The sequence below is a fragment of the Rhamphochromis sp. 'chilingali' genome, assembly GCF_963969265.1.
Source record: "Rhamphochromis sp. 'chilingali' genome assembly, chromosome: 7".
Classification (NCBI taxonomy): Eukaryota; Metazoa; Chordata; class Actinopteri; order Cichliformes; family Cichlidae; genus Rhamphochromis; species Rhamphochromis sp. 'chilingali'.
In genome coordinates, this window is record NC_137934.1 from 1,607,397 (window position 1) to 1,630,078 (window position 22,682).

The 22,682-nt window shown below is 43.9% G+C and overlaps 3 protein-coding genes across 4 annotated transcripts; 1 reads left to right on the top strand and 2 right to left on the bottom strand.

The window, feature by feature from the left end:
- Window positions 1-1,031: 1,031 nt before the first annotated feature.
- On the bottom strand, window positions 1,032-6,068 carry plvapb (plasmalemma vesicle associated protein b). Of its 2 annotated transcripts, none has more exons than XM_080887527.1 (9): window positions 5,057-6,068; window positions 4,581-4,757; window positions 4,418-4,499; window positions 3,916-4,117; window positions 3,609-3,711; window positions 2,777-2,926; window positions 2,554-2,610; window positions 2,045-2,149; window positions 1,032-1,887 (listed from the first exon to the last, which is right to left on the bottom strand). In XM_080887527.1, the coding sequence occupies exons 1-9, from the start codon at window positions 5,255-5,257 to the stop codon at window positions 1,879-1,881; spliced, it is 1,086 nt and encodes a 361-aa protein (XP_080743653.1). In that variant the 5' UTR covers window positions 5,258-6,068; the 3' UTR covers window positions 1,032-1,878. The 2 variants fall into 2 exon arrangements, with proteins under 2 accessions (XP_080743653.1, XP_080743652.1); XM_080887526.1 differs by having other exon boundaries at window positions 3,609-3,828; window positions 5,057-6,033.
- A 1,316-nt stretch (window positions 6,069-7,384) lies between these two features.
- Window positions 7,385-12,409, bottom strand: babam1 (BRISC and BRCA1 A complex member 1). The gene is made up of 9 exons (XM_080887528.1): window positions 12,296-12,409; window positions 11,239-11,688; window positions 11,093-11,151; window positions 10,897-11,017; window positions 10,631-10,709; window positions 10,526-10,550; window positions 10,296-10,425; window positions 10,111-10,197; window positions 7,385-8,243 (listed from the first exon to the last, which is right to left on the bottom strand). The coding sequence occupies exons 2-9, from the start codon at window positions 11,671-11,673 to the stop codon at window positions 8,043-8,045; spliced, it is 1,137 nt and encodes a 378-aa protein (XP_080743654.1). The 5' UTR covers window positions 11,674-11,688; window positions 12,296-12,409; the 3' UTR covers window positions 7,385-8,042.
- A 390-nt stretch (window positions 12,410-12,799) lies between these two features.
- Window positions 12,800-22,093, top strand: ushbp1 (Usher syndrome 1C binding protein 1). Its single transcript, XM_080886086.1, has 14 exons — window positions 12,800-13,039; window positions 14,029-14,252; window positions 14,459-14,586; window positions 14,774-14,937; window positions 15,163-15,321; window positions 15,443-15,690; window positions 16,483-16,623; window positions 16,752-16,840; window positions 16,960-17,095; window positions 17,226-17,436; window positions 17,884-18,042; window positions 19,273-19,370; window positions 19,848-19,970; window positions 20,082-22,093. Exons 1-14 carry the CDS (start codon window positions 13,034-13,036, stop codon window positions 20,245-20,247), a joined length of 2,052 nt encoding a protein of 683 aa, XP_080742212.1. The 5' UTR covers window positions 12,800-13,033; the 3' UTR covers window positions 20,248-22,093.
- The last annotated feature ends 589 nt before the right edge of the window (window positions 22,094-22,682 follow it).

Here is a 22,682-nt window from a genome sequence, read left to right on the forward strand (position 1 = left end):
ACCAGTGTGAGTGCATTCGTAGCTATACACGGCACTGGAAACACTTGATGCGAAACAAAGGATTTCCTGAAAACAGGAGGCAGACCAGCTCACCTGTAACACACACATCCTTGTGTACAGCGAGTCTGGGAGATAATCCTGGTTTGTTTCTTATGTAATATGGAAACAAACTCAAATATTTGTTCTGTCTGGCCTTATTTCTTCCACTTCTGACGCAAGTTTGTCACAAAATGAAACTAAAACAAATCCTCGGGATTTATAAGACAGAACAGAAAAACTTTGTTGAGATGGAGCCGGTCAAAGGTCACCATGATCCCGTTCTTGTGAATGCAGAACACCTGGAGGAAATATCTTTAAATTTAGCACAATTATTGCATCAGATTCGGGAATAAACTGAGTAGAATTTGTTGGTCAAAGGTTAAACATCTTCTGTGACTTCACACAAACTTAAATGAGGACACAACCTGTTAGATAATCGTGCAAATGATAGAAAACGTGCACTGGTGTCTAACAGGATAAAAGAAGTGATGCTATTATCTACACAAATAGGCAAAGATGTTCTGCAAAAACGCTTTTGTGTCTGAACTTAAACACCGTGTTCACTAATCAACGAGGAGGCGGTGACCGTCTCAGTGTTAATGCTCACGCACAAAATCCCTTCATAGGCTTCATAGGACACGAGTCTGGCCTAGAACCCACGGACACCAGTGCTGCGTGTCCTTCGTTAACGTGCTGTGCCAGGCCGTCGCTGCAGCCGCCTCAGCTGCTGCTTGTTTGTGGGTCTCTCAGCGTTTGGTTTTTGCATTTAAAAAGCGTGTTTTTGTGAGTTCAGGCTGTGACGTGCATTTGGACCTCAAAGAATTATTACCGCGACACAAGCTTCACCTCTGAAATGAAAGAACACGTGTGTGAAACTGGTTGTCAGTCACCTGCAGCTTTGAGTTTCTGAGGATGTTTGTATAACGATGTAACTTTTGTTTAACCCTGTAAAGCTGAACGTCTGGTAAAATAAAAACAAAACTGCATAACTGTTAACATCAAATGGTTGTTTATTCTTTTATTAAATATACAGTATTTACATGAATAGTAGCCATGAAACAGTCTTCAGTCAGAAGTTGAAAACACTGCAAATAACACGACTTTTCACTGTGTTTCTGTTGTTTTCCTGACATCTTTTTCATGTCCAAACGGATCCACAATAATCATAAAAGCAGGCTTCTGTTTCCTGCCACAGACCGGACGTGCTCAGCCTGCTTATGACGAGAAAAGGAAGCAGTAAAGCCTGAAAACAGCACCGAAACTGGGACAGTTCATGAAGACTCAGCTGTTTTTCTTTCTTTTCTTTAAGCTGATCATCAAAACAAAGTGTTTTCAGTCAAATTCATGATTCCTCTTTTTGACATCCAGTGTTTACGACTTCGAGCGACTCGGCTGACGTGACCATGTGTTTATGACTTAATGGACGTCTGTACTGTCATCCAGGCTACGTTAGCATCTCGCCACTGGGACACTTAACAGTTGCTATTTTAAGACTAGTCTGTTTCTCACAGCCCAGTGAGCAGCTGTTGTCTGAGTCTTTGTTACATTTTTAATGTCAGCGGGACGAAATTTCATCGTCAGCAAACAAAAGTATTTTTCCAGAGTCAGTTTTTCTACCTGCACAGAGAGACACACAAAAGGACACATGCACACCTACTTCTTACATTTACCTGGGTACAATGCTTCAGAGCAGAAGTTCAAAAACACACGATGCAGTTACTATATGGAGGCAAAGCATCTGCACACTCTAGTATATACACAGGCTTTAAAAAACAACGTCCTGAGCGCTGTGGGCTGGATTTGCCTCTCTCCTCTCTCTGACCACCAGGACGCATTATTTCATTTCACCTGGAAGATAAAACATCAAAAAATTGTAAGCAAAGTAAGCTGGACGTGTAAAGGTCTCATCCCTGCTCAGCATCAGTATTTTATCATTGTCACAGGGATGATATCTGCAGGCTGATGAAGCTTCGAGCTCGCAGTCAACAGCAATCTGAAGGCTTACCGTTGGAGCTTTGAAGATGCCGGTTATTCCTACAGAAGTCCAGTTAGTTGGAGTGTGTCTGCCCTGCAGCGAGGACGCCTGAAAGCCTGCAGGTTTAGCGCCGGGCTGCAAAACAAAGGTCATTTAACGTTAGACACAGTCAGAACATTAGTGCAGCTTTCTTTTGTCATCTCGCTTCTCCATCCGCCCTGCAGCTGCTGCAGATTCTCAGATTCCTGTCCAATTCCCCCTCACCACCTCACCTCTGCACTGACGTCTATGTAATCACCAGATCTGCTGTGATTTCACAGCTCAGAGGTGGATGACACTCCGAGAAGGATGTGACATGATTACATCTCTGCTTTTGGGGATAAATAATAATTCCGATTGGAGGGAAATCGAATCTTCATCAGCTGAGATTCAAGACTGAGTCAAATGTAAATACAATAAGTGAACATCTGTCCCGAGTCCTAATCAAGCTCTCGTTCTGTGACAGAGTATTAGTTTGTTTATTTGTTCGTGTCTTTTACCTTCATATTGGACAGTTGTTGTCTCAGTTCTTCCTTCTCCTGCAGTAATTTCTCAACCTGTGGAAAGTACACACGGTGTAAGTCAAACAGTGTTTGTGTCGAATATGAAACTGCAGGATTTGCACTCTTAGAAAAGCAGATAAAACAGGAGTAGATGAACATTTGCATTTGCTTTGTAACGACACAGTGGCTCCCGCTTCCCGTCCACCCAGATCTGATTTACCTTATCATCATGAGCTTTTTGTGCGATCTGCGACTGTTTGGACGTTTTTTCAACAAACTCTGAGTGATTGCGTTGACACTCCTCGAAGTCGGAGATTAAGTGTTTGTTTTTCACTTCCAGCTGACTGGACTTTTCTTGAATTTCAGACACCTGAGAGCAAAACAACACAATTTTATTTTAATCTTGGACAACATATGAGTAGATAGAATTTTGTTTTGCTTTCCCTGCTGCAATTTTGAGTAAAAACATGAAAAATATCAAAATATTTATGACGTTTCGAACGTTTTTAAGCTGTTTTGAGAACTTTGACCCGACACTTTGAAGGCGTCCGAGGCTCATTTTAAAGTGCTGCATCAGCAGAGACACATACTTCACGTCTGCTTTACCCTGGCACTGCCTCACAGGACATCTGTCTCTTTAGCTGCATTTATCAGCAATGATACAATGCAGAGACTTCCTCCCTTGAGAAAGCGATTTCCCACTCAGATTGTACTCTGGGATGTTCCACAGAATTAACTCCTTCAGGGAGAGTTCAAAAGTTTAAAGGCTGAAAGTCTGACCTGAAAATAAACACGTCCTCTCCCTCAAGTAGTTAATTTACTGAAGCAAACCTCTTTTATGCAGGCATCTCTCTGCCACGTTATATCTCACTATATTTATCTGACCTTTCAGAATAAAATGAGAACTGAAATCCCGATTGCCTATCACCCCTTCTTTAAAAACAAAAACAGATCTGGTTGATTGTCTGATCTGATGCATCTCTGAGTTGGCAGCAGCTGCACCAAAGAGTGATTTGAAAGTATTAAAAATGGCATTAAAAATGTTAAATTACCATTTTCCCCACATTGTCGAGATAAACCTGGAACTTGTTCTCCACGTCTCTGGACAGGTTCGTGCAGCTGTTTTTGATCTTGTCCATGTGCTCCCGCTGGCTGCTGCAGGTGAGGTGAAAGGTGAGCTGGTGAGGAAACAGTTTGTTAATCCGGTCCAAGAATTCTCTGGTCACCATCGTGATGCCTTCTAGAGAATTTGCAAAGTCCTCTTTGCACTTGCTGGTGGAGGCAGAAAGAATAAAATAAAACGCTTTAACTTTGCTTATTTTTCAGGTTGTTTCAGTCGCACACGCCACACACACCTACCTGGTGTACAAGGCGTGCTGCTCCCTGAGAAAGGTGTTGTCGCGCCGCAGCTCCACCACCTCGTCGTTGAGGCGCGTTCGGTCTTTGACGGCTGTGTCTAACTCATCCCGCAGATTCTGCACCGTCTGGGTGAAGTTTGAGTTGACGACGTCCAGCTTGGCCTCCTGCTGATCGTAGAGTCTCTTCAGATTACTCAGCTCGCCTGGAGGATTCAGACAGAAACTGTCAGAAAGCGACGATTTCACTCTTATTAAGGCCAACTGCAATAATGCTAATTAAGGCTTAACGCATCATTTATTAATGCTTCAGAGTTATTAGATAACGAGTTTCCAGATGGTTTGCAACATGTTTAACTGTTTGGGCAGATCGAGATCCACCTCCGCAGCATCAAGACTCTTTTAACTGTTCAACTTCAGAGTGACGTCTGCAGACACTGTTTGTGTTTCATGTTTGATGAGACGATAAATGCCTGAGAAGAAGAAGATGGCACTGAGGTACATACTGCTCGTGCTGCTTCTAGTGATATGGGGCTGTATCGGAGGGAGGGGGCGCCGTGCTAGGTTCAGTAACCTGTTGCAGTCCTCCTGTGAAGAAAACACACACAAAGACATTTGATTCACGATTATATTTTCTTGCACTGGTGACCAACGGGGAAGTGAACTTACAGACTTTTTCTTCAGATCCTGCTCCGTCTTGTTGGCATCAATCTGCTGCTTCGCCATCTCTTTCTCCAGAGCTGCTCTCTCCTCAGCGCGAGCCTTCAGCTGAGCTTCCAGCTTACTTTTCTCCTTCCTCAGCTCGATGTTGTTGTCACTCAGTTTATTGAAGCCCAGCTCCAGCTCCTGCAGGATAACAGCACTCAGCATCAAAGCCATGCTTCTTACAGCTCTACACATGATGGTAGAACAACTGGGAAATCACGTAAAATACTAAAATAATTAGAATTAAAATATTTACAGTGAAAAAAAACACATTAATGGTTTCTGAACATGACATCACTGAAATCTAAGAAAACCTCTCAGAAAATAATCCTACTAATAAGCTGTTGTATTGTTATTCAAGGTGGGCCGGGACATTCAAATGTCTTTAAAATATTTGAATGCTTCAGTTTAATAAACCAAACTTAGACCAGCTCACTGACCTTGACCCTTTTATCTGCTGCAGTCTTCTCCGGCTGTCCGTAGATGACAAAAAGCACCAAGCTGACGATGATGAGCGACTGGATGAGAGAAGAAAAGAGGAAGACGATCCTCATGTAGTAGCCGCAGCTCTTCGCTTTGGACTTGTTCAGGTGCCTTACCCCTGGGCTCAGTTTGGCCCGAGAGTAGCTGGAGCTGTACATGACTGACTACAGAGAAATTATTTGTCCATAAAGAAAATCCGCAAGTATTCCCCCTGGAAGATGGAAGAAGTCGAGCGTGCAGTGAGGTGATGGTTTCCCGGACTTCTGCTCACCTTTTACAGCTCTGCAGCCCTGCCGACGTGAAGAAGCAGACAGGCACAAGTGGCAGGCAATGATGGACGTAAACAATGACCCTTAGGTGTCCAGAAGGGTCATGTTTATAATTGGTGCTAGAGGCACACTTCCTGCCCATCCCAGCCCAACCTCTCCTGCCTCTTCCCCTCCCGTCCCTAATCAGCCTGTGTCGCAGGACAGCCTCCTGCTGCAAAGCTGCCCAAGTTATCAGAAACTTTCCATGGAACGTTTGAAACAAAAATAAGTTGGTGTGATGGGAATTAGATTTAAAGATCTTCAAGACATAAATACATTTAAAGCTTTTCAACAAAAACTGTAAGAAAACCGTCAGTTCTAACAAAATGTGCTCACGCTGCCTAAAGAAGTCGCCTTTGCAGAGGCTGCATGCTCTCCTGTAGTGGAATCTACGAACTCTATTAAATGACCTTAAATTAGGGTTTAAAATAAGCGAGCAATCACTTCATTGTGCCTCGGTGGTAACGGGTCGGACCCACTTTTGCAACACCCAGGCTGGGCTGCAGCGGGATGGGTCGATGATTTGATTTCATGCTATTTGCAGCAAAACTCAACAGACCGGGCAACATTTTTCTAATCTTCTGTGGTCCAGTTTCAATCCTCAGGTTCCTGTTGGCAGGTGAGGCCTCCTGCTGCTGGGGCCCATCTGCCACAGTCGTTCATAGATGCTCTTCTACAAACGTTGGTTGAAGCGCTCTGGTTTCTCTTTGTATTACTGTACAGTCTTGACCTTACAGTATAAAGTAACAGTTGTAATTTGCCACTACATAAATAAAACCTCTTTTTTAACACTAGAGATGGATGTGCAGTAAAATCCCAGCAGATCAACAGTTTCTCAAATACTCCAAGCAGCTCAGCTGCATCAACAACCACGCCACATTCATAAACTACATACATCATATTTTCTCAGATAAATATCCAATCAGTCAGGACTCATGTCCACCAGAAGCACAGACGTTCAGTACTTTAGTAAGACTGCTTATGTTTTTTTTTTACCCATGACTCCATGAGATATAAAAATAATGAAGAAACAACAGGAAATATTCCTATTTAATTATAGCTGCTGCAGACTGATGTATTCCCCTGGTGCTTGATGAACAATATGAACCATTTAAGGAGTAAAAGCAGAAAATGCCAAACAAAATTTTTTTCCAGCATATCCTGTCTTGAACGAGCACGGAAAGGAGTCGTGGTAGTGGAGGAGTGAAGGAGTGAAAACAATAGGGACCTGTCATTCTGTGGGGATGGGGAATAACAAATTCTCCCTGCAGAGCGCAGACACCCTTCACCCCCCGTCCCACCCACGGCATCCACGGCAGAGCCGGTGACGTCAGGCGCAGTCGGGTCAGCCGGGGAAGGGTGTGAAAGGGGAAAGGGCCTCTGAGCCTGAAGCTTTCCTGCTCCCTATTGTCTCCCTGACAACCTGTCCTCAGGTGGAAAAACTTATTTATGAGGCATGTTAAGAGTGACAGAAGACAACGAGTCGGGAAAGAGGTGTTAGATAACGTGAACAAAAGCAGGAAACCAAATGGCTGAAGACCGTGATAAGACACCTTTTAAGAGAACAGACTAGACATCTTTGAGGTGACGGGAAAACATATTTTACAGCTAAAGCGGTGATTCTCAACCTGGGGGACAGAGCGCTGCAGCTCAACGAGGGGAAAATATGGAGCGGAACCAAACTGAATATGATAGAGACATGACTGATGCCGTCAGTGCTTCACTTACATTCAAACAGCACGTGAAGCATCAGAACAAGACTGAGAACCTCCACACTGAATTAATCTTCATGCTACAACTGGAGAAGACTTCCTGTTTACAACGGTGTCTGCTGCTCGACTGCTCAATCACCGCCATAAACACGAATATAAAGACATCTGAGCTGCAGTGAAATCACAGTTACAGCTGAAGGATCCCAGCAGAGGCTTTGCTGCCATCTCCTGACAAAAGCTAGACATTAAAAAAATGACATCAAACACACGAACACGACAAGTGTCATTAAACGAACGTTTTTAATCCGCAGAAACAGTTTTACAAACGTCATCTGTACACAACGTGTTTCGAGTGCATCTACGGGCAGTGCAAAGGGCCGTTTTTACAATCATACCCTTTATTTTTTCATTGCTTATGTAACATAACGTAAGTGTGACAGCTAAGAAAGAAAACAAGCCCTTATAAAACAAAGTAGATTAAAACAGACGTACAGGCAGGATCACGTGTCTCTGTGATTCATTACTTCAAATTAAGGTTCATTAGTTTCCCGATCGCCTGCTTCGGAGCAGTGTGGTGTGTTAGAAAGCAACGAGGGATGAATGATGCCTTTACACCGTTTAGCTGCTCTTTTATCTTTTTCTTGGATTCTGGGACTTTTAATCATTCTCACGACACCTGCAGCTAACAGCTGCATGAGTTCTGCAGCTAAGATGAAGAAAAAAAAAATCACTCGTCTATTTTAGTATGGACATACAATGTCTGTGCAGTTGGCAACTTACCAAACCCCTTGGTTATCCTTAGATCTACACCTACATCCCAAATAATACATGAATTACAGCAGCTAAGAGAAAAAATGGTCATAATGTGGAGGAAAAACCGAAACGCGTGCGTGTGGATTTCACAGAGAAGCCAGTGTCCCATTTTAAACTGTTGCCTCAATGTCCTGGGGGTCGTCCCCCTCCAGCAGGCTGTAAGATGCATGACTCTGGAAAGGCCTTTGTAAAGGGTGAGCCAGAAGTTTGGCCATGCAATTGTGCAGCTCAATGGCGGGTCCGCCTAAGGAAACCTCAAAGCGGTAACACATGCCCTTAGAGTCCAGGTTACTGAAAGAGGTGTAGTTGTCCTGGAGAAAAAGCAAATACTCAGTTTAAGAGTATGCAAGAGAATATCAGGTGAGACAGTGTAAAACAGCTTTTTACATACAGAATCAAAAGGCCGGTGCTGGTTTTTAGTGTCAGTACTGCAGTTTTATCATCACTGGGTGTGAACACGAGAGCAGCAAAGGCTTTGAAGGTGAGTCGGGCGTGCAAAAGCTCCACAGCCCAGAGTTTGGCATCGCTGTCTTACAATGTGCAGAAAATATCTTAAAAGATAAGCTTGGAGGCATAGATGGTTCATTTTTTCAAATATATATTTTGGGGGGGTTTTAGCCTTTAATGAGATGGGACAGTGGAGAGAAGACATGAAAGCTGGGAGACGATGCAGGGGACGACATGCAGCGAATTGCCTCAGAGCAGAGCTTTAACGCTCAAACCAGTAACTACAGCGGTGCCCTGGTTCACATTTAACATGCCACAGAGGCTTTTCAAACATGCTGAACACTGACGAGAAACAAGGACGTACTTTATGTTTAGACAAGTAAAGGTTTGGATTTATTCAAAGGTTACAACATGCACTCACTGGACCTTGTTGGTACCGCTTGTCTCAGCTGTCTCAATCCTTTGGGTCACTGATTCAACAGAACGCTGGAAACATTTCTCAGAGTTTTTGGTTCTTCTTGACGTGATAGCATCACGCAGTTGCTGCACAGTCATCGTGGAAATCTCCCGTTCCACCACATCCGAAAGGCCAACGCGCTCTAACGGCAGAGGTCATCTAAGTGCAGTGATCTCATCGTCACATTCAAGAAACCAGCTTGAGATGATTTAAGCTTTATGAGATGGTGCGTCACGCTGCTGGGAGCAGCCATCAGGAGATCGCATCACTGTGGTCAGCAACAATACTCAGGGGTGTCCAACTCCAGGCCTCAAGGTGTCCTGCAGGTTTCAAATGTGTCCTTGATCCAACACAGCTGGTTTAAATATCTTGAAGTTCTCCAGAGGCCTGGCAATGAACTCATCGTTTGATTCAGGCGTGATGTCCCAGGGTGAGATCTAAAACCTGCAGGACACCCTCGAGGCCTGGAGTTGGACACCCCTGCTTTAAACGATTCTCAGCTGGTACTAAAAGGACCAAAGTGTGCCAAGGAAATATTTGCCACACTCCAATCTTCTAATTTTGTTGAACCTGTGCAGAGCGTAGCCTCAGTTTCCTGTTTGTAACTGACAGGAGTGGCAGCCAGGGCGCTCTCCTGCTGTTGTAGCCCGTCTGCTTCAACATTAAGGCACCAAAACACGTCACGTTTAAAGTGACTTAAATCACCTGCTATGCTGACATGTGATTGGCCGATTGGATATTTGCATTAACAAGCAACTGATCGCGTGCACCTAAGAAAGTAACCAATGAGTGTATAGTGTGGTTTGTGTAATACTTGCTAGCTGAAAAATTTGTTGTCAGTAAAGCACTCACGCACTGTGTGCCATTATTGTGTCGTCTTATCCACTGAACTAACTTATTTTAACAGATTTGATCTTGATCACGAGGTATTTTATGTTCCTCTGTTTTCTTATTCCTCATGTTAATAATCATCCACACGTCCCCCCCTTTGGTAGGACAGTAACTGCATCGCTGTGGCACAGCATGAAGCTTGTTTGACTCCTTTAACCACCCGGTCAGTGACAGTCTAAGGCTGCGGTCAGTTTGAGACTGGATACTATTTGATGCGATGGTTTATGGACCGAGACCTCTGATGAATGTTTCCAGCACCTTGTTGAACCTGTGCCATACAGATTTAAGGCACTTCTGAAGGTAAAAGGGCGTCAAACCTGGTACATGGAGCTGCTGCACACAGTTTGAACCAATAACCCTCCATCACCAGCTTCTGCACTCACCCTCCAGCTGGTCTCATCCCCCTGCTCTTCCACCCCGTTGTGCAAATAGACCACGTCGAAGAAAAAATATGGCGACTGCAGCATTTTCTGTGACAGGACAGAGAAACACAAAGTGCACAGTCAGGAACAGGTCCCACGTGTAAAAACTAAAATACAGACACAAAGAGAGACTGTGCTGTACTTACACTAACAGCCTCAGATGGGTTGAACTGCAGCTGCCCAGCATGACGGCTGTAGATAAGCACAGTCCGCACCACATACGGAGGCGGGATAGTCTGAATATTCTCCATCAACGGCAGCTCGATTTTCTGATGTCTGCAAAGGCAAAAAATGAGCAAACAGTTGAAACACTTATGTGTTTAGAAGCTAAAAAAATCGCATTTTTAATCAAATTTACAGCAGATCTGTTACTTACATGACATTAAGGAGATCTTCCAGGTCTATAAAAGGGGAGTTAAGGGTCAAAACCAAACATCTAGAAGTTACTAGCATTTTTTTGTCAGTTTCAGTTTAAGGATACTGAAGGACTCGCACACGTTGGTCTCCAGGTCATACAAGCAGCTACACAGCTCCCTGGGATCAGAGGTAAAGCCTGACAGCTGAGATATGTCCACAGATGGATTAAATGACGTTACATTAGGGAAGTGCATTCAACCGCCATAGACAACAACAACAAAAAGGAACTACATGATCATGCCCAAACAAACGGCTAAGAGTGTGTTGAGTCTTCTACATTTTTTAGAAGTCACACATAAGAAAAAGCATCCTAACAGCTCTCGTACTCACCCACAGGGCGTCATCGTTGACGACCACCAGAGCAAACTCGTGCCGTTTGTCAATCTTGTGTTTTGTTCTGACAAACATCTCAATCATCTTCTGGGATATATTCAGAGCATTAGTTTTAGACCTAGGTTGAAAAACAGTCAAATTAGGCGGTGAAACTTTGACGACACACAATGAAGTTTAACATGCAGCCGCCTACCCGTTAAAGGACTCCAGCTTTGGCAAAGACATCTCTTCAGAAAGATCTAAGCAGATAATCTGTCATAAAAGAGAAGAACTGACAGTGAAAATGACTTTTTTTTTTCTTGTGACTCTTCAAAAATCAGAAATGCTAAGTGGACCCACCACTTTCTCTGGGCAGTTTACACGGGGCACTCTGAGCTGATACTCTGCCGGTGAAGGGACGGACGTGGTGAGTGTGGGGTGCTGCTGTGTGGACTTTGGCCAGTCTTTGGTTGACACGGCCGTAGTGGACAGTGGTACCGCAGCACTGGCCGCAGCAGTCGCACCTGTGACGGCAGTAGGAGCCACAGCCTGAGCCGTAGACACTGAGATGGTTGCGGTGGTGGAACTTGGAGGGCTGTCGCTGGTCGAGGCCTCACCTTCTCCCTCCACACGACTTCCCACGGCAGGCTGAGATATGCTGGGGTTCCCATTGCCTCCGAGGCTGCCAGTGCTGCTGCGTCGGTCCTCAGCACCCTCTGGGTTGGAGCGCGTTCGAGGTCGGAGCTCTACAAGACGCTCCTCTCCATCTGCCTGGCCGGGCTCTGGTGTGTCCATTGATAAAGGAGGAAGCTACAGAAGTGGAGGTGGTGAGGTGAAGTTAGTTATTCTGGCTCTCAAAGATTTCTAGCATTTAACAGGTGATGGACTCACTTGACATTAAAAGGCTGGTATAATATTTGTAACTTTGCTTGCTGTCCATCCTTCACAAAGACCAACAAGTGCAAATCCACCTAAAATCCTAAACACGGGCTTCTCATAAACGACACCGCTTGTCCCTATCTTACAGAGGGCACATTTACACCAGACCACCACACAACCATTCTCATCAACTTTAAAATCATATTTCTACTTTCAGTACAAACTCAGTCCAGTGTAAAGTTCATTTTACACACAAGGACTGCTTCTCCACGTGTTAGCTCGAGTGTTATGTGTAGATAAACGCAGTGCTGTATATTTACAGGAAATATTATTAATTGGCAAAAGCTTGAGTCAATGCGACCAGAAAACCTGACAAAGTGCTAAAAACCACAGCAGACAGAGCAGCTGATGCTCCACGGCTGTAGCAACATTAGCCGTTAGCATTAGTTAGCTTTAACTAAAACAAATACGTCAAATCAGTCACTCTGTGAACTGAAGTATAACTTTTACATTTGGAAGAAGAAGAACAGACACTTACTTAATTATTACGACAGGTCTTGTATTTATATACGGTAACAACTCATTGAGGACTGAGAAATATTCCAACAGCGAGCTAACATTTGTTTTGAACGGACACTTCCTGAACGGAAATGATATAACCAGAAACTGGAACGGGTACAATGGAATTGTGGGTAATGAAGTTTATGGATTGTGGTGCTCAAAAACAGTTTTGCTGACCTAATAATATAGTTTTTACTGCAGTAGCAGTAGTAGTAGTATCATAAAAAGCTTTGTTTGAGTCCACAGATACTGTCATGCATAAGTAATCGATTGATTTATTGATGTATTGAATTTATTCTACCAAAGTGAGTCTTTTACTATATTTTTTGCCAACACCGGTCTGCAGATTGTATCCAAAAAATAAACAGGTAGCATTTTCCTGCGTATATATCACATTTTAACCAGATAGGATAATTCACACCCCCTTTGGTCATAATCAGACATAGAAGCACACTACGGACAAAACAGGAAAGGACTCAGAGTGAAAGGGAATGGGTGGGGATGACTTTTCCACTTACTTCACCCATCACACAAAACAGTGTTAGGCAGACATGGAGAGAGCAGACTTATTACAGAGACTGACTGACTCTTGGAAAATATAATTACACAAAATAGTAGGACGGAAGAAAACAGACCCTCATTTTGTCAATTTGTTGTTTTTTTTTTACACACGTGGTAAACTGAGTCACTTCTGCAGTCACACAGATCAGCGAGCATGGAGGTAAGTTATGATGAAATGTTTGAGGGATTGTTTTGAAGGTTTAGTGAGATTGGGAGCAACATAAATCCAGTTGAGCTTATGATATGTGACACAGTATATGAGTTTGTAATGCAGTTCAAAGCTGTCACTGGTAAATGCCTAATGCAGATGTCGCATGTTGCTCCAATATTCCCCATAAGAGAAGAACTGTTGTTTGCAGAACTGCTGCCGCCTCATAATAGAGACTTTTAAATGATTTAATCTGCCCCATCGATAAGGCAGGGTAAGACTTTTTACTGTTTGAAAACATGCACTTTGCACATAAGTAATAAAATCCACAAATCTGAAATCAGAGAGTTGGTCTGACAGCATGCGTAAAGTCTTTATTCCCCCTTTTCATGCCTAAATGACTTTTCTCTGACACTGACTGGGAATAGTTTGGTAATGAGGATAAGGAATTTCAAGTATGTTGCCAACTCTGGCCTGCACCATATATACGTGTGTTATTAAAAAGATGTATGTGTTTAATTGTTTAAAAAGTACATTTTCATTCTACATCTGACTGTAGTTAATTCCATAATTAAAGAGTAACATTTTGTTCTGATTCAACATTTTGTGTCTGAGAGATTTGTTCAGCGTTCTTCATGAAAACAATAGATGGTTCGGTTCACAAATATTTGCTTGGCAGGAAGTTGGATGTCAGGATGTTTTAGTTTCCTCCTTTTCCGTTGCTCAGAACAATAGCTGCCAAACATGTTTGGCTCAATAGCGTAACAGATTTTTAATGCTGATACATTATATAATTAAATTATTTTGCTGTACTCACTGAAAGGTGCTTGTTCACAGGACGGAAGAAGGCTGCATACATCGGGTGTGATGTGTGTTATTATTGGTGCACGCAGACGTGACAGATTGCAGAAATATAAAAAAAAATACAGCAAAAAACTAAATGAATGGGTCCTCCAAGTTATTTTTTCTTTCAGTCCAAACACGACTCCATGTTTCTGTAGGATTTCAGGCGAGGCAGATGTGACAGTCTGGATGCAGGGTCAAGGTGTGACAAGGAGGCGATGAGCCCGAGTGACTATATCTCCCTCTACCACGAGGGCTGTGACCCTGCAGTCATCCTCGAGCCTACACCAGCAGAGCTGGCTCAGTGTGAGGCTGAAGTGGGCACGCTGCTCAACATCATTGCTGAACTGAACAAGAAGATGGGGTCACTAAAAGCTCCAAGGTAAGCGAGGCGCCCGGCGCGACGGCTGGATTTACTGCAGCATCACCTTTGGCTCCACTTTGACTTGAATACTAATGCCATCCTTACAAGACACCTGAAATCTGTGGATTTGTATTCATCCTTGTGGGCAATACCACACATATTTTCACATTAATAGGGAGTTTGATATTCAACCTATAGCTCGTGTAAACGCACTACTCTTGCAGTGAACCAGATGACACGAGACCGCCGGCTCCATCCAGGCCTCTGGTTCCAGATCTTCTGTCTCACCGGCTCGTTAGAAGCAGCCCAGAAAGAAACAGCCCAACATCTAAACCTCCACTGAATGAGCAAGGTTGGCGTTACCATAGCATCACTCGTTCATCAGCAGAGCTTATCAGTTTGGATGCCATGCACTTTCATCCAATCCAGAAGCTTCCACCGATTAATATTTTATGTTTATGTCCTTTATTGCATATTTTATGTTTGTTTGAGCATCATATACTGCATATATCCCTGCACCTTTGCTTTCTATCCACTAGGAGGCAGTGGTGTTGTCTGGAGCAAACTGCAGGAGGTTTTATCATCAGTGGAGGACTCCATCAGCTTCAGAAGGACCTGGGCGGCCCCCATCACAGCTTCTGACCAGGAAAAGCACAGAGAGCATCTGAGAGCAGCTCAAGAGAACTGGGTTAAAGCCAGCCAGGTATATGTTAAAAACAAATAAGAATAATCACAATTAAAACATCTATTAAGTAATTTAAAGCTGCAAAGCCCAAGAAAAAGAGCTTCAGGTCCATATACTGGCTCTTCTTCTTTCATAAAAAAAGAAAATTCAGCAAGGATCAGTTTATGAGAAAAAAATGTCATTGTTCAGACTGTCTTTAGACTCCCATCAGTCCCTTTCATGATCCTGCTTCATTTCCAACAGATATTGGAAGAGATGGAAAGAGAGTTTGGGATTTCGTGCCGGTCGAGCTTCCCAAGAGACCAGTACCAGGAAGACATGCTGGATGGGGACAAACAGGAGTCTGCTCTCAGAAGCCCCCCACAGAGCAGCATCAGCCAGGTGGAAGAGGAGAAGAACAAGGTGGGAGAAGATGTCTCGTACTTTATTAGCCAGAATGAATCTCGTTCAGTGGACAAAGATCCAATAAACACTACAAAAGACTGACAAGAATCAGTGCAGCTGCCTTTCTCCTGTGTTTCAGCTGGTTGGTCTCCATAAAGCCTGGAGGTCTGGCGGCCACATTCCTTCCTACCGGCCCACTGCTGGGGCCCTAAGTCCAGACTGGGCCTCGCCCCCCTATCCCGGTTCACCTTTACTCCACAGGAGAGCCAACAGAGCTGTGACGCCTCTGACTGTGGGTGGGGATGGATCTCCACTGGGATCAGTTAACTCGGGCAGTCTCTGTCCCAGCTCCCTTAGCCTGGAGTCTGAGACAGAGCGGCTCAACAGGTGGGAGTGATTAGCAGCTTAGAAGGTTTAGGAGTTATAAATAAAAATAAAAACTCGACTACCACATTGTTGACACACGCTGTCCCTGTATTTACATGTATGTAAAGAAAGACACAGATACAGTTTCACTTACTAGACTTATGACTACATGTTCTTATAACCTCCCACAGCTCATTTAAAGATTCAGGTAGATATCTGTAACACTGGTTCTTATCACCTTTCTGCTTTAACAGAGTACTCAAAGCATTTTATACAACAGGCCACATTCACCAGTGCTTTCTATTTAACATTCACACTCCGACTTGGGATTAGTTTTTTATGCCCAAGGATAATTAGCATACAGGCTGGAGGAGCCAGGGATCGAACCACCAACCTTGCCATTAGTAGATGACCTGCTCTGCCTCCTGAAGACCGCCTCAAAGTGCTTATAAGGGTCAAATCTCAAATCTCACTGGTCTGATTGATGATGTAATTGCTGAAGTTTAACTCAACCAATCAAGTAAAGCAGCTTCTTCATGTGTTATTTTGATCATTAAAGCCATTTCACTCTTAACCCCAACCAATCACAGCAGATGGCCCCGCCCCTCCCTGAGCCTGGTTCTGCTGGAGGTTTCTTCCTGTTAAAAGGGAGTTTTTCCTTCCCACTGTCGCCAAAGTGCTGCTCATAGGGGGTCATATGATTGTTGGGTTTTTCTCTCTGAAGCGCCTTGAGGCGACTTTTGTTGTGATTTGGCGCTATATAAATAAAATTGAATTGAATTAATCCCCTCATCCTCACTCACTTTACCGCAGATGCATCGAGAGGCTGAAGGCCAGAAACGAACGTCTCACTGCAGCTCTGGAGCGAAGGAAAGGAGAGTCGGAGCAGATCAATCTCACGCTGAACAGGCTTGAGTCCGACTGCTCGGCCCTGCAGATGGCTCTCAGATACTGGTACCAATAAATATTTCTGTCTGTGTCAACGCTGGACGAGTTCGTTATCACCTGTCAGAAACCATCAGCACGCACAGGTCGGTTTAACAGTATTAGCAAGGTCACGTTTTGTGTTTTGCGACTGACAGTGAGGAGTGTGAAGAGGCCTACGGCGAGCTGCTGTCGCTTTATGACGCCAGGAAGCAGCAAAGCAGTCCTCAGCAGAGTGTCTCAGCAGGTGATGGAATACCGAGTTTTAATACTGCTCGCACCAAAGAGCACTCAGACACTCACATGTACAATATACGGCTTTCAAGCATTAGACACAGTTGTGTTCTCTCTTTTTCCCATCATCAGAGCCGGTCGGTGACATTCGGGACCCAGACAGTCCATTAGCTCAGCTGAGGAAAATGGGCACTGAAGAGCTGTCCACCTCCTTCTCGACAGCAGGGGTCACAGAGGAGACGGAAACAGCGAGTCACACCGGGCAGAGGTGATGTTTTAAAACGCTTACACACAACAAAGCTGACGAAAGAGTTCGAGATCACCGTGTAGGAACTTCAAATATGCAAATTTCTTGGGCTGCGCTTTTGTCAGCTTGTTCACTGCAAGTAACCCCACAGGACGCCCGAGCCCGAGGATCGGGAGGCGGCTCTCCGGCAGCAAATTGAGCGCCTGAAGAGGGACCGGGCAGCCATTTGCCTCCCTAAGCCAGGTCCAGGAGCAGAGGCCAAACTGAGCCCACCTGGACAAAGAGGGGGTCACATGACTAAAGACAAGCCTGATAACAAGAAGGAGAAGCCTTCCCTGTTTTATGAACTGATCTCAGTCAGGGTATGACGTACATTACAATCACACCATGGCCAGGAAAAAAAAATAAAAGCATGCAAAACTATGGATGCAAAGAGATTATGAGTGAAACAGATTTATTCTATGAAAGGAGTAAAATATTTGCACAATTTCCTAAAACACTGTTTGCATAGTACTCTAAATACATATACAGGATATAGTGGATGAGACGCCATGAATATACAGATTATAATAAATTCATAATAACTCAAACAAAAGTGCAAACCAGCTAAACGAGACAGAGTTTCATGAATTTACATGCAAACAAAAAAGAAAAATCAGGGGACACAACATCAGGATATTCTAAAGAAATCTTCATGCATTGACAATCTGAGGTAATATTTATCAAATCAATAGAGGCACCAAAGCTGGGCTTTGGTGCCTCTATCCAATCATGTAGCTGCCACTCTTTAAATAACCGCTTTTGTTCAGGAGGAGATGTCAGATCTGCGAGCTTTAATCCGCCTCAAGGAGAAAGAGCTGAGGTGTCTGGAGTGGAGTTTAATGGGCCAGAAGGCTCAGGGAGCAGCTGGGGTCTTCATCCCAGAAAGTCTCCAAGAGGAGGTGGAGGATCGTAGGACTGAACAACAGGTAGGATACACTCCTGCAGCAGCAATCCAGACGGGGTTTTTATCCTTTCTTTTTTTCAAATTGGAAAATAATACAAAGTCAAGGTGAAACGAGCAAGAGGGAGCAGGACGCTGGTCTACTGTGACAGACCCGATTCAAATATGGGTGCCCCACGTGGGAAATCACACATCTACAAAAGCAGAATCCCTCCAGGCCAGGAAGGATATTTTGGTTCCACAAGGTCTTCTGCTGAGCTGTCCTGTCACTGCAGCACAGATTCATGCTGCGCATCTCTGTCATTGTCAAATGACAAAGAGTGGAACAGCTCCTTTAGCTTTCCTTCCCCCCGTGATGTTAATTTGCACTGGCTCTTTGCCTCCAGATTACAAATGTGAATAGCTTTCAAACTTCCTGTGCTGCACGCTGCCTGGTTTCTGCAGACTGTGTCCTGTTTGGCTACTTCACCTAAAATCTCAGTCAGCGCCCAGGCCGTGTAATAAATGCTGCGTGTACATGCAGGCGTCTGAACCAGCTGATTTTGCTCAGCTGGAGAAATTAGACCCAAGTATTATGTTCCTGATACGGTCAATGATAAAAACAAATGATGTTAGAATCAGAATACGTTTGAGGAAATTATGTGGTCACATCGCTCTGAGACAGTAAGAGCAGTAACTGATCACAGGCAGGGATGGTTCCTCTGTCTCTCACTGAGCGTGCTCCTGTCACTGGCCAACACGTCATGTAGTGGATGGGAGGTATCGTCCAGCGTCGTCCTTGTCCTGGACAACGTCCACCTCTCTGACACCCCTTTGAGAGTCCAGCTCCATCCCCACAACACTACTGGCCTCGCAGATCCCTTTATTCGGTCTGTTGGACACTGAACTGTAAGAAATACTGGCGACCACCAGCCCCAGCCTCATAGTAGCTCGTATGGTATGAATTAGAAAATCTCAATTAATTACATTCACAAGGTTTTGAGAAAACTTGACCTCTGACCTTGACCTTGAGGTCAATATTGGGATATCAAATCCACCTCATTTTCAAGCTATCATACTCACAAACTTCGGTGTCCACGGCCAACAGTGTCCCATCAGCCTTAAAGTGTAAAAGCACTTCAGAGCTAAAAACACGAGACATTGCATGATGACAGCCTGGAGCCACAGCTTTAGATTAAAGTGCACATACGCCAGAGGAGAAGTGAAGACACCTTTGGGACTTTGGGCGGTATCTTAACTGAACGTTGTGTTTCAGAGGCTCTGTGAGAACGCAGCGAAGCTCGGTTGTGAAGGGGACATCGCTGGTTATAGGACAAGACCCATCCTGAAAGAGCTGCAGGCGGTCCTGCAGAGGTGAGGGTTGGATTCTGTCTTTTCCATACCTGTCGGTGTCATATGGCCTCTATATAGAAGCACTTTAGCTCTTGACAACTTCTAGTTTCATGTTTTAACAATAAAATCTGATAATAATTATGATAGTAATTATCTGGATGTTGAATATGTGGACGTACTTGAATATAATCAGGTTTGAAAATGTGTCAGACATCTCTTGGCCGCTTTGAACTGTTGCTTAGGAACGCTGCAGACTTTGCACATAAAGAATTTCTGTTTCTCTCCACGATGTGCTTCAGAGAGCACCTTTTCTCTTCTGACCTAGAGTGCTGAATACTTTTAAATAAAGCACTCCTGTTAACACAATGCGTCACAGCGGCCCTAAGGCCAAGGACGCATGTTAAATATGAGTCTGTGAGTAAACATCTTTTGTGCTTGCAGCAAAATGAATAACCTCACAGCATGTTTACCCACTGACCTCACTATTTCTTTTTCCAGGGAGCAAGCCTTGAAGAAGCGGCTGGCTTTGGTCCATGAGTCACTGAACGCAGCCGTCTCAGACAGTTCCTCCCACAGGAGGGACAATGCGGAGCAGATAGCTCGCCTCACACAAGCTCACAGGTGAATGGAAAAAGAAAGCTGCTGAATATACTTCTTTGGTGTCTGTTCATCAGGCCCTTTGTGCTCAGCTTGAGTCAAAGTTAAAAAGTCATGTGGATCTTTTCGTCGCAGCAAAGCCTTGAGTTCATACCGTCAGATACGGAGGAAGTATCGGGAGCAGGTGTGGCGGCTGGAGCAGAAATTGGCGGCCTCGATGGAGAGTCGACACGGCCAGGGCGGAGCTGCAAAAGCTGCAGAGGAAGCCTTGGAGTGGAGGAGGGAAGAGACTGTTTTATAAGACATCAAGTCTTCGCTGAAAGCCATCTCGACATCCGTATCTTAATCACATCAGCTACATGTGTAAATATGACGAGTATAGCTTTCTGCTTTTATCTAGTTTATATTACATGCTTATATTTTTAGCCTTTTTCTGGGCCTGTAAAGAATATCTATTTATCTAGCAATCATTAATGACATCCAGCACTTTCTTTGGCTCTTGGGGGGGTAAAAAATAAAACATAACACTGTGATTTCTACCTGAACGGTTGTGTAAGATTTATCAATAAACTGAATTGGACTCTAAAGCTTGGCGTCTCTAAAAGGATCCACATCAGACAAACAGCTGGGACTCAAAGACTGAGCCCACTAAAGGCCTCGGGACTGACCTCAACAGTGCACGCGTCCATTTTCCTGCAAACACCAACTGCACGAAGCTGCTGCCAGGCATCCTTCCTTTTGTGACAGCGGGGTTAGTAGTCGACATAGTAGCGTAACTACTCGTTTTCTAAGCCTCGCCTCACTCTCGTATGTCTAAACTTACCTTGTGTATAGTTATCGTGTCTGGAAATATCTGCCTTGTACATTTATGCTGTAATCCCGTTATACTGAGGAACATTTTATGCAAGGTTAAACATAAGGTTTCCATAATGCAGTCTGCACCCTGAAAAGTACCCATGTTGTTTGTTTTTCTGCTAAATCACCAGGAAATGACACAGTCTTTAAATTTACTTACAGTATAATTATTTCTTTATATCCTGTAAAAACCTTATTTGTTACCTCTTTATTCTAGTGTACCTATTTATTTGTTGGTAATGTGCATACTTCCAGATGCACTGGGCTTTTTTAAATTATTATTTCTAAATTCAGTGGATTGACCCTTTAAGACCCGGCTTATTGAGCTTCTCACCTTCTTTGTCACCCACTCGTTCATATTTCAGTCGCTCTGCCTTTACTCTTTATTTCCTCCCCCTCCATCTTCCCTGCTCTCATCTCTCACCCCTCGCCCTGACCTGCCCGAGCCGGTTAGCTGCAGCTGTGACTGCCGGTCAGGAGGTTAAGGCAAAGGTTGAGTGTCACACCCACAGGGTCACAGCGATGCCTGCCTGTTGTGTTAGGCTGTGAATGGAGAGTTCACAGTGCCAGACGAGGTGGCGAGCCCCTGACGCTCCGACTCCTGCCTGAGCTCGCCCTTTCCCGAGCAGAGGTCACCGGAGAGGGCCCGTCCTCCCGCTCCCCCCACGCCTCCAGGTCACCATCGCCATTGTTGTAATAGCTGCCATTAGAGCAGATGATACAATTATCTTTCCATTTTGTGTTGCCGCTCTCTAAGATCTGCGTTAAGCTTCTGAGTTCATCAAAGGTTTTTTCGATGACACGATTGTTGTAACCTCTGTGTGACTCTTGTGTCAAAGGCAACGCAATAAAGCAAAATGTCTCTTGGAAAGAAATGGATTTTTGTTCTTTTGTTTATCCTCGAGGGGTGAAAAAGTGTTCAGATGTTTTATTTCGGTACCTAAAAGCACTCTATTAAAAGTCGTCTTTCAATTATCAAAATAAAAGTAGTGACAGTTTATTCATTTTAAACAGCGTATTATTTTTCAGATATCTCGCCACCATGGAAAACTGGAGTAAAATGTATATTTTCATTTAAAATATACTAACATAGTGTAAGTGCAGTAATCATTAAATATACTTTGATACATTATTACTGCCTGTTTTGAGAAATGCACACACAAAGTTCCAGATCGAGTAGATACAACAAAAAATGTCTGATTTCAATAAATGCATATATATTTGCTGTTGTCCGGCTCCCTGCTAATATTCCATGTTTGTTATTTAAAGATGTGTGTAGTACGTTAGCCCACATGAAATGTTTTTGTTCTTTAAACACAACTGGAGCCGACCATTTGAAACATTTTTAATAAAATAATAAAAAAGACTGACTTGTTTCCGACTCATTAACAGTCCACAAACATACAGATATATAATGACTACAGCTGTCTCTTCTGGCCGTTTTTGTGTGCATGTAAAATCCTAATTCAACTGAATTCATTTGCAACATAATTACAAAAATAAAATAGTTCAATGTAATGTTAAACGCCTGTGATCTAATGTAGTTTTCCACCATTAAAAAGTGAGAAAGTGAGAAAGGTCTAATCTAATCTAGCTGATACGTGTGTGCTGAAGCATGCGCTGAAATACAGTTTTGCAACAGTGCACTCCCAAAGGATGTGAGATTGGAAAGTCAAACAAAGAGCATGAGAACCGAGCGATTAGCCCCAACAGTCTCATCTGTTAACATTTAGGCTCCATATTTCTGGACACACTTCTACCCCCACGTGTAGCAGCCTCCACTCGAGCCTTTGGACAGCAGCGTTTCTTTTAGTGCCTGGGAAAAATACCCAAAGCATTATTAGACAAAGACAGCGGCTGTCAATCAGTGTGGGGGTGGAC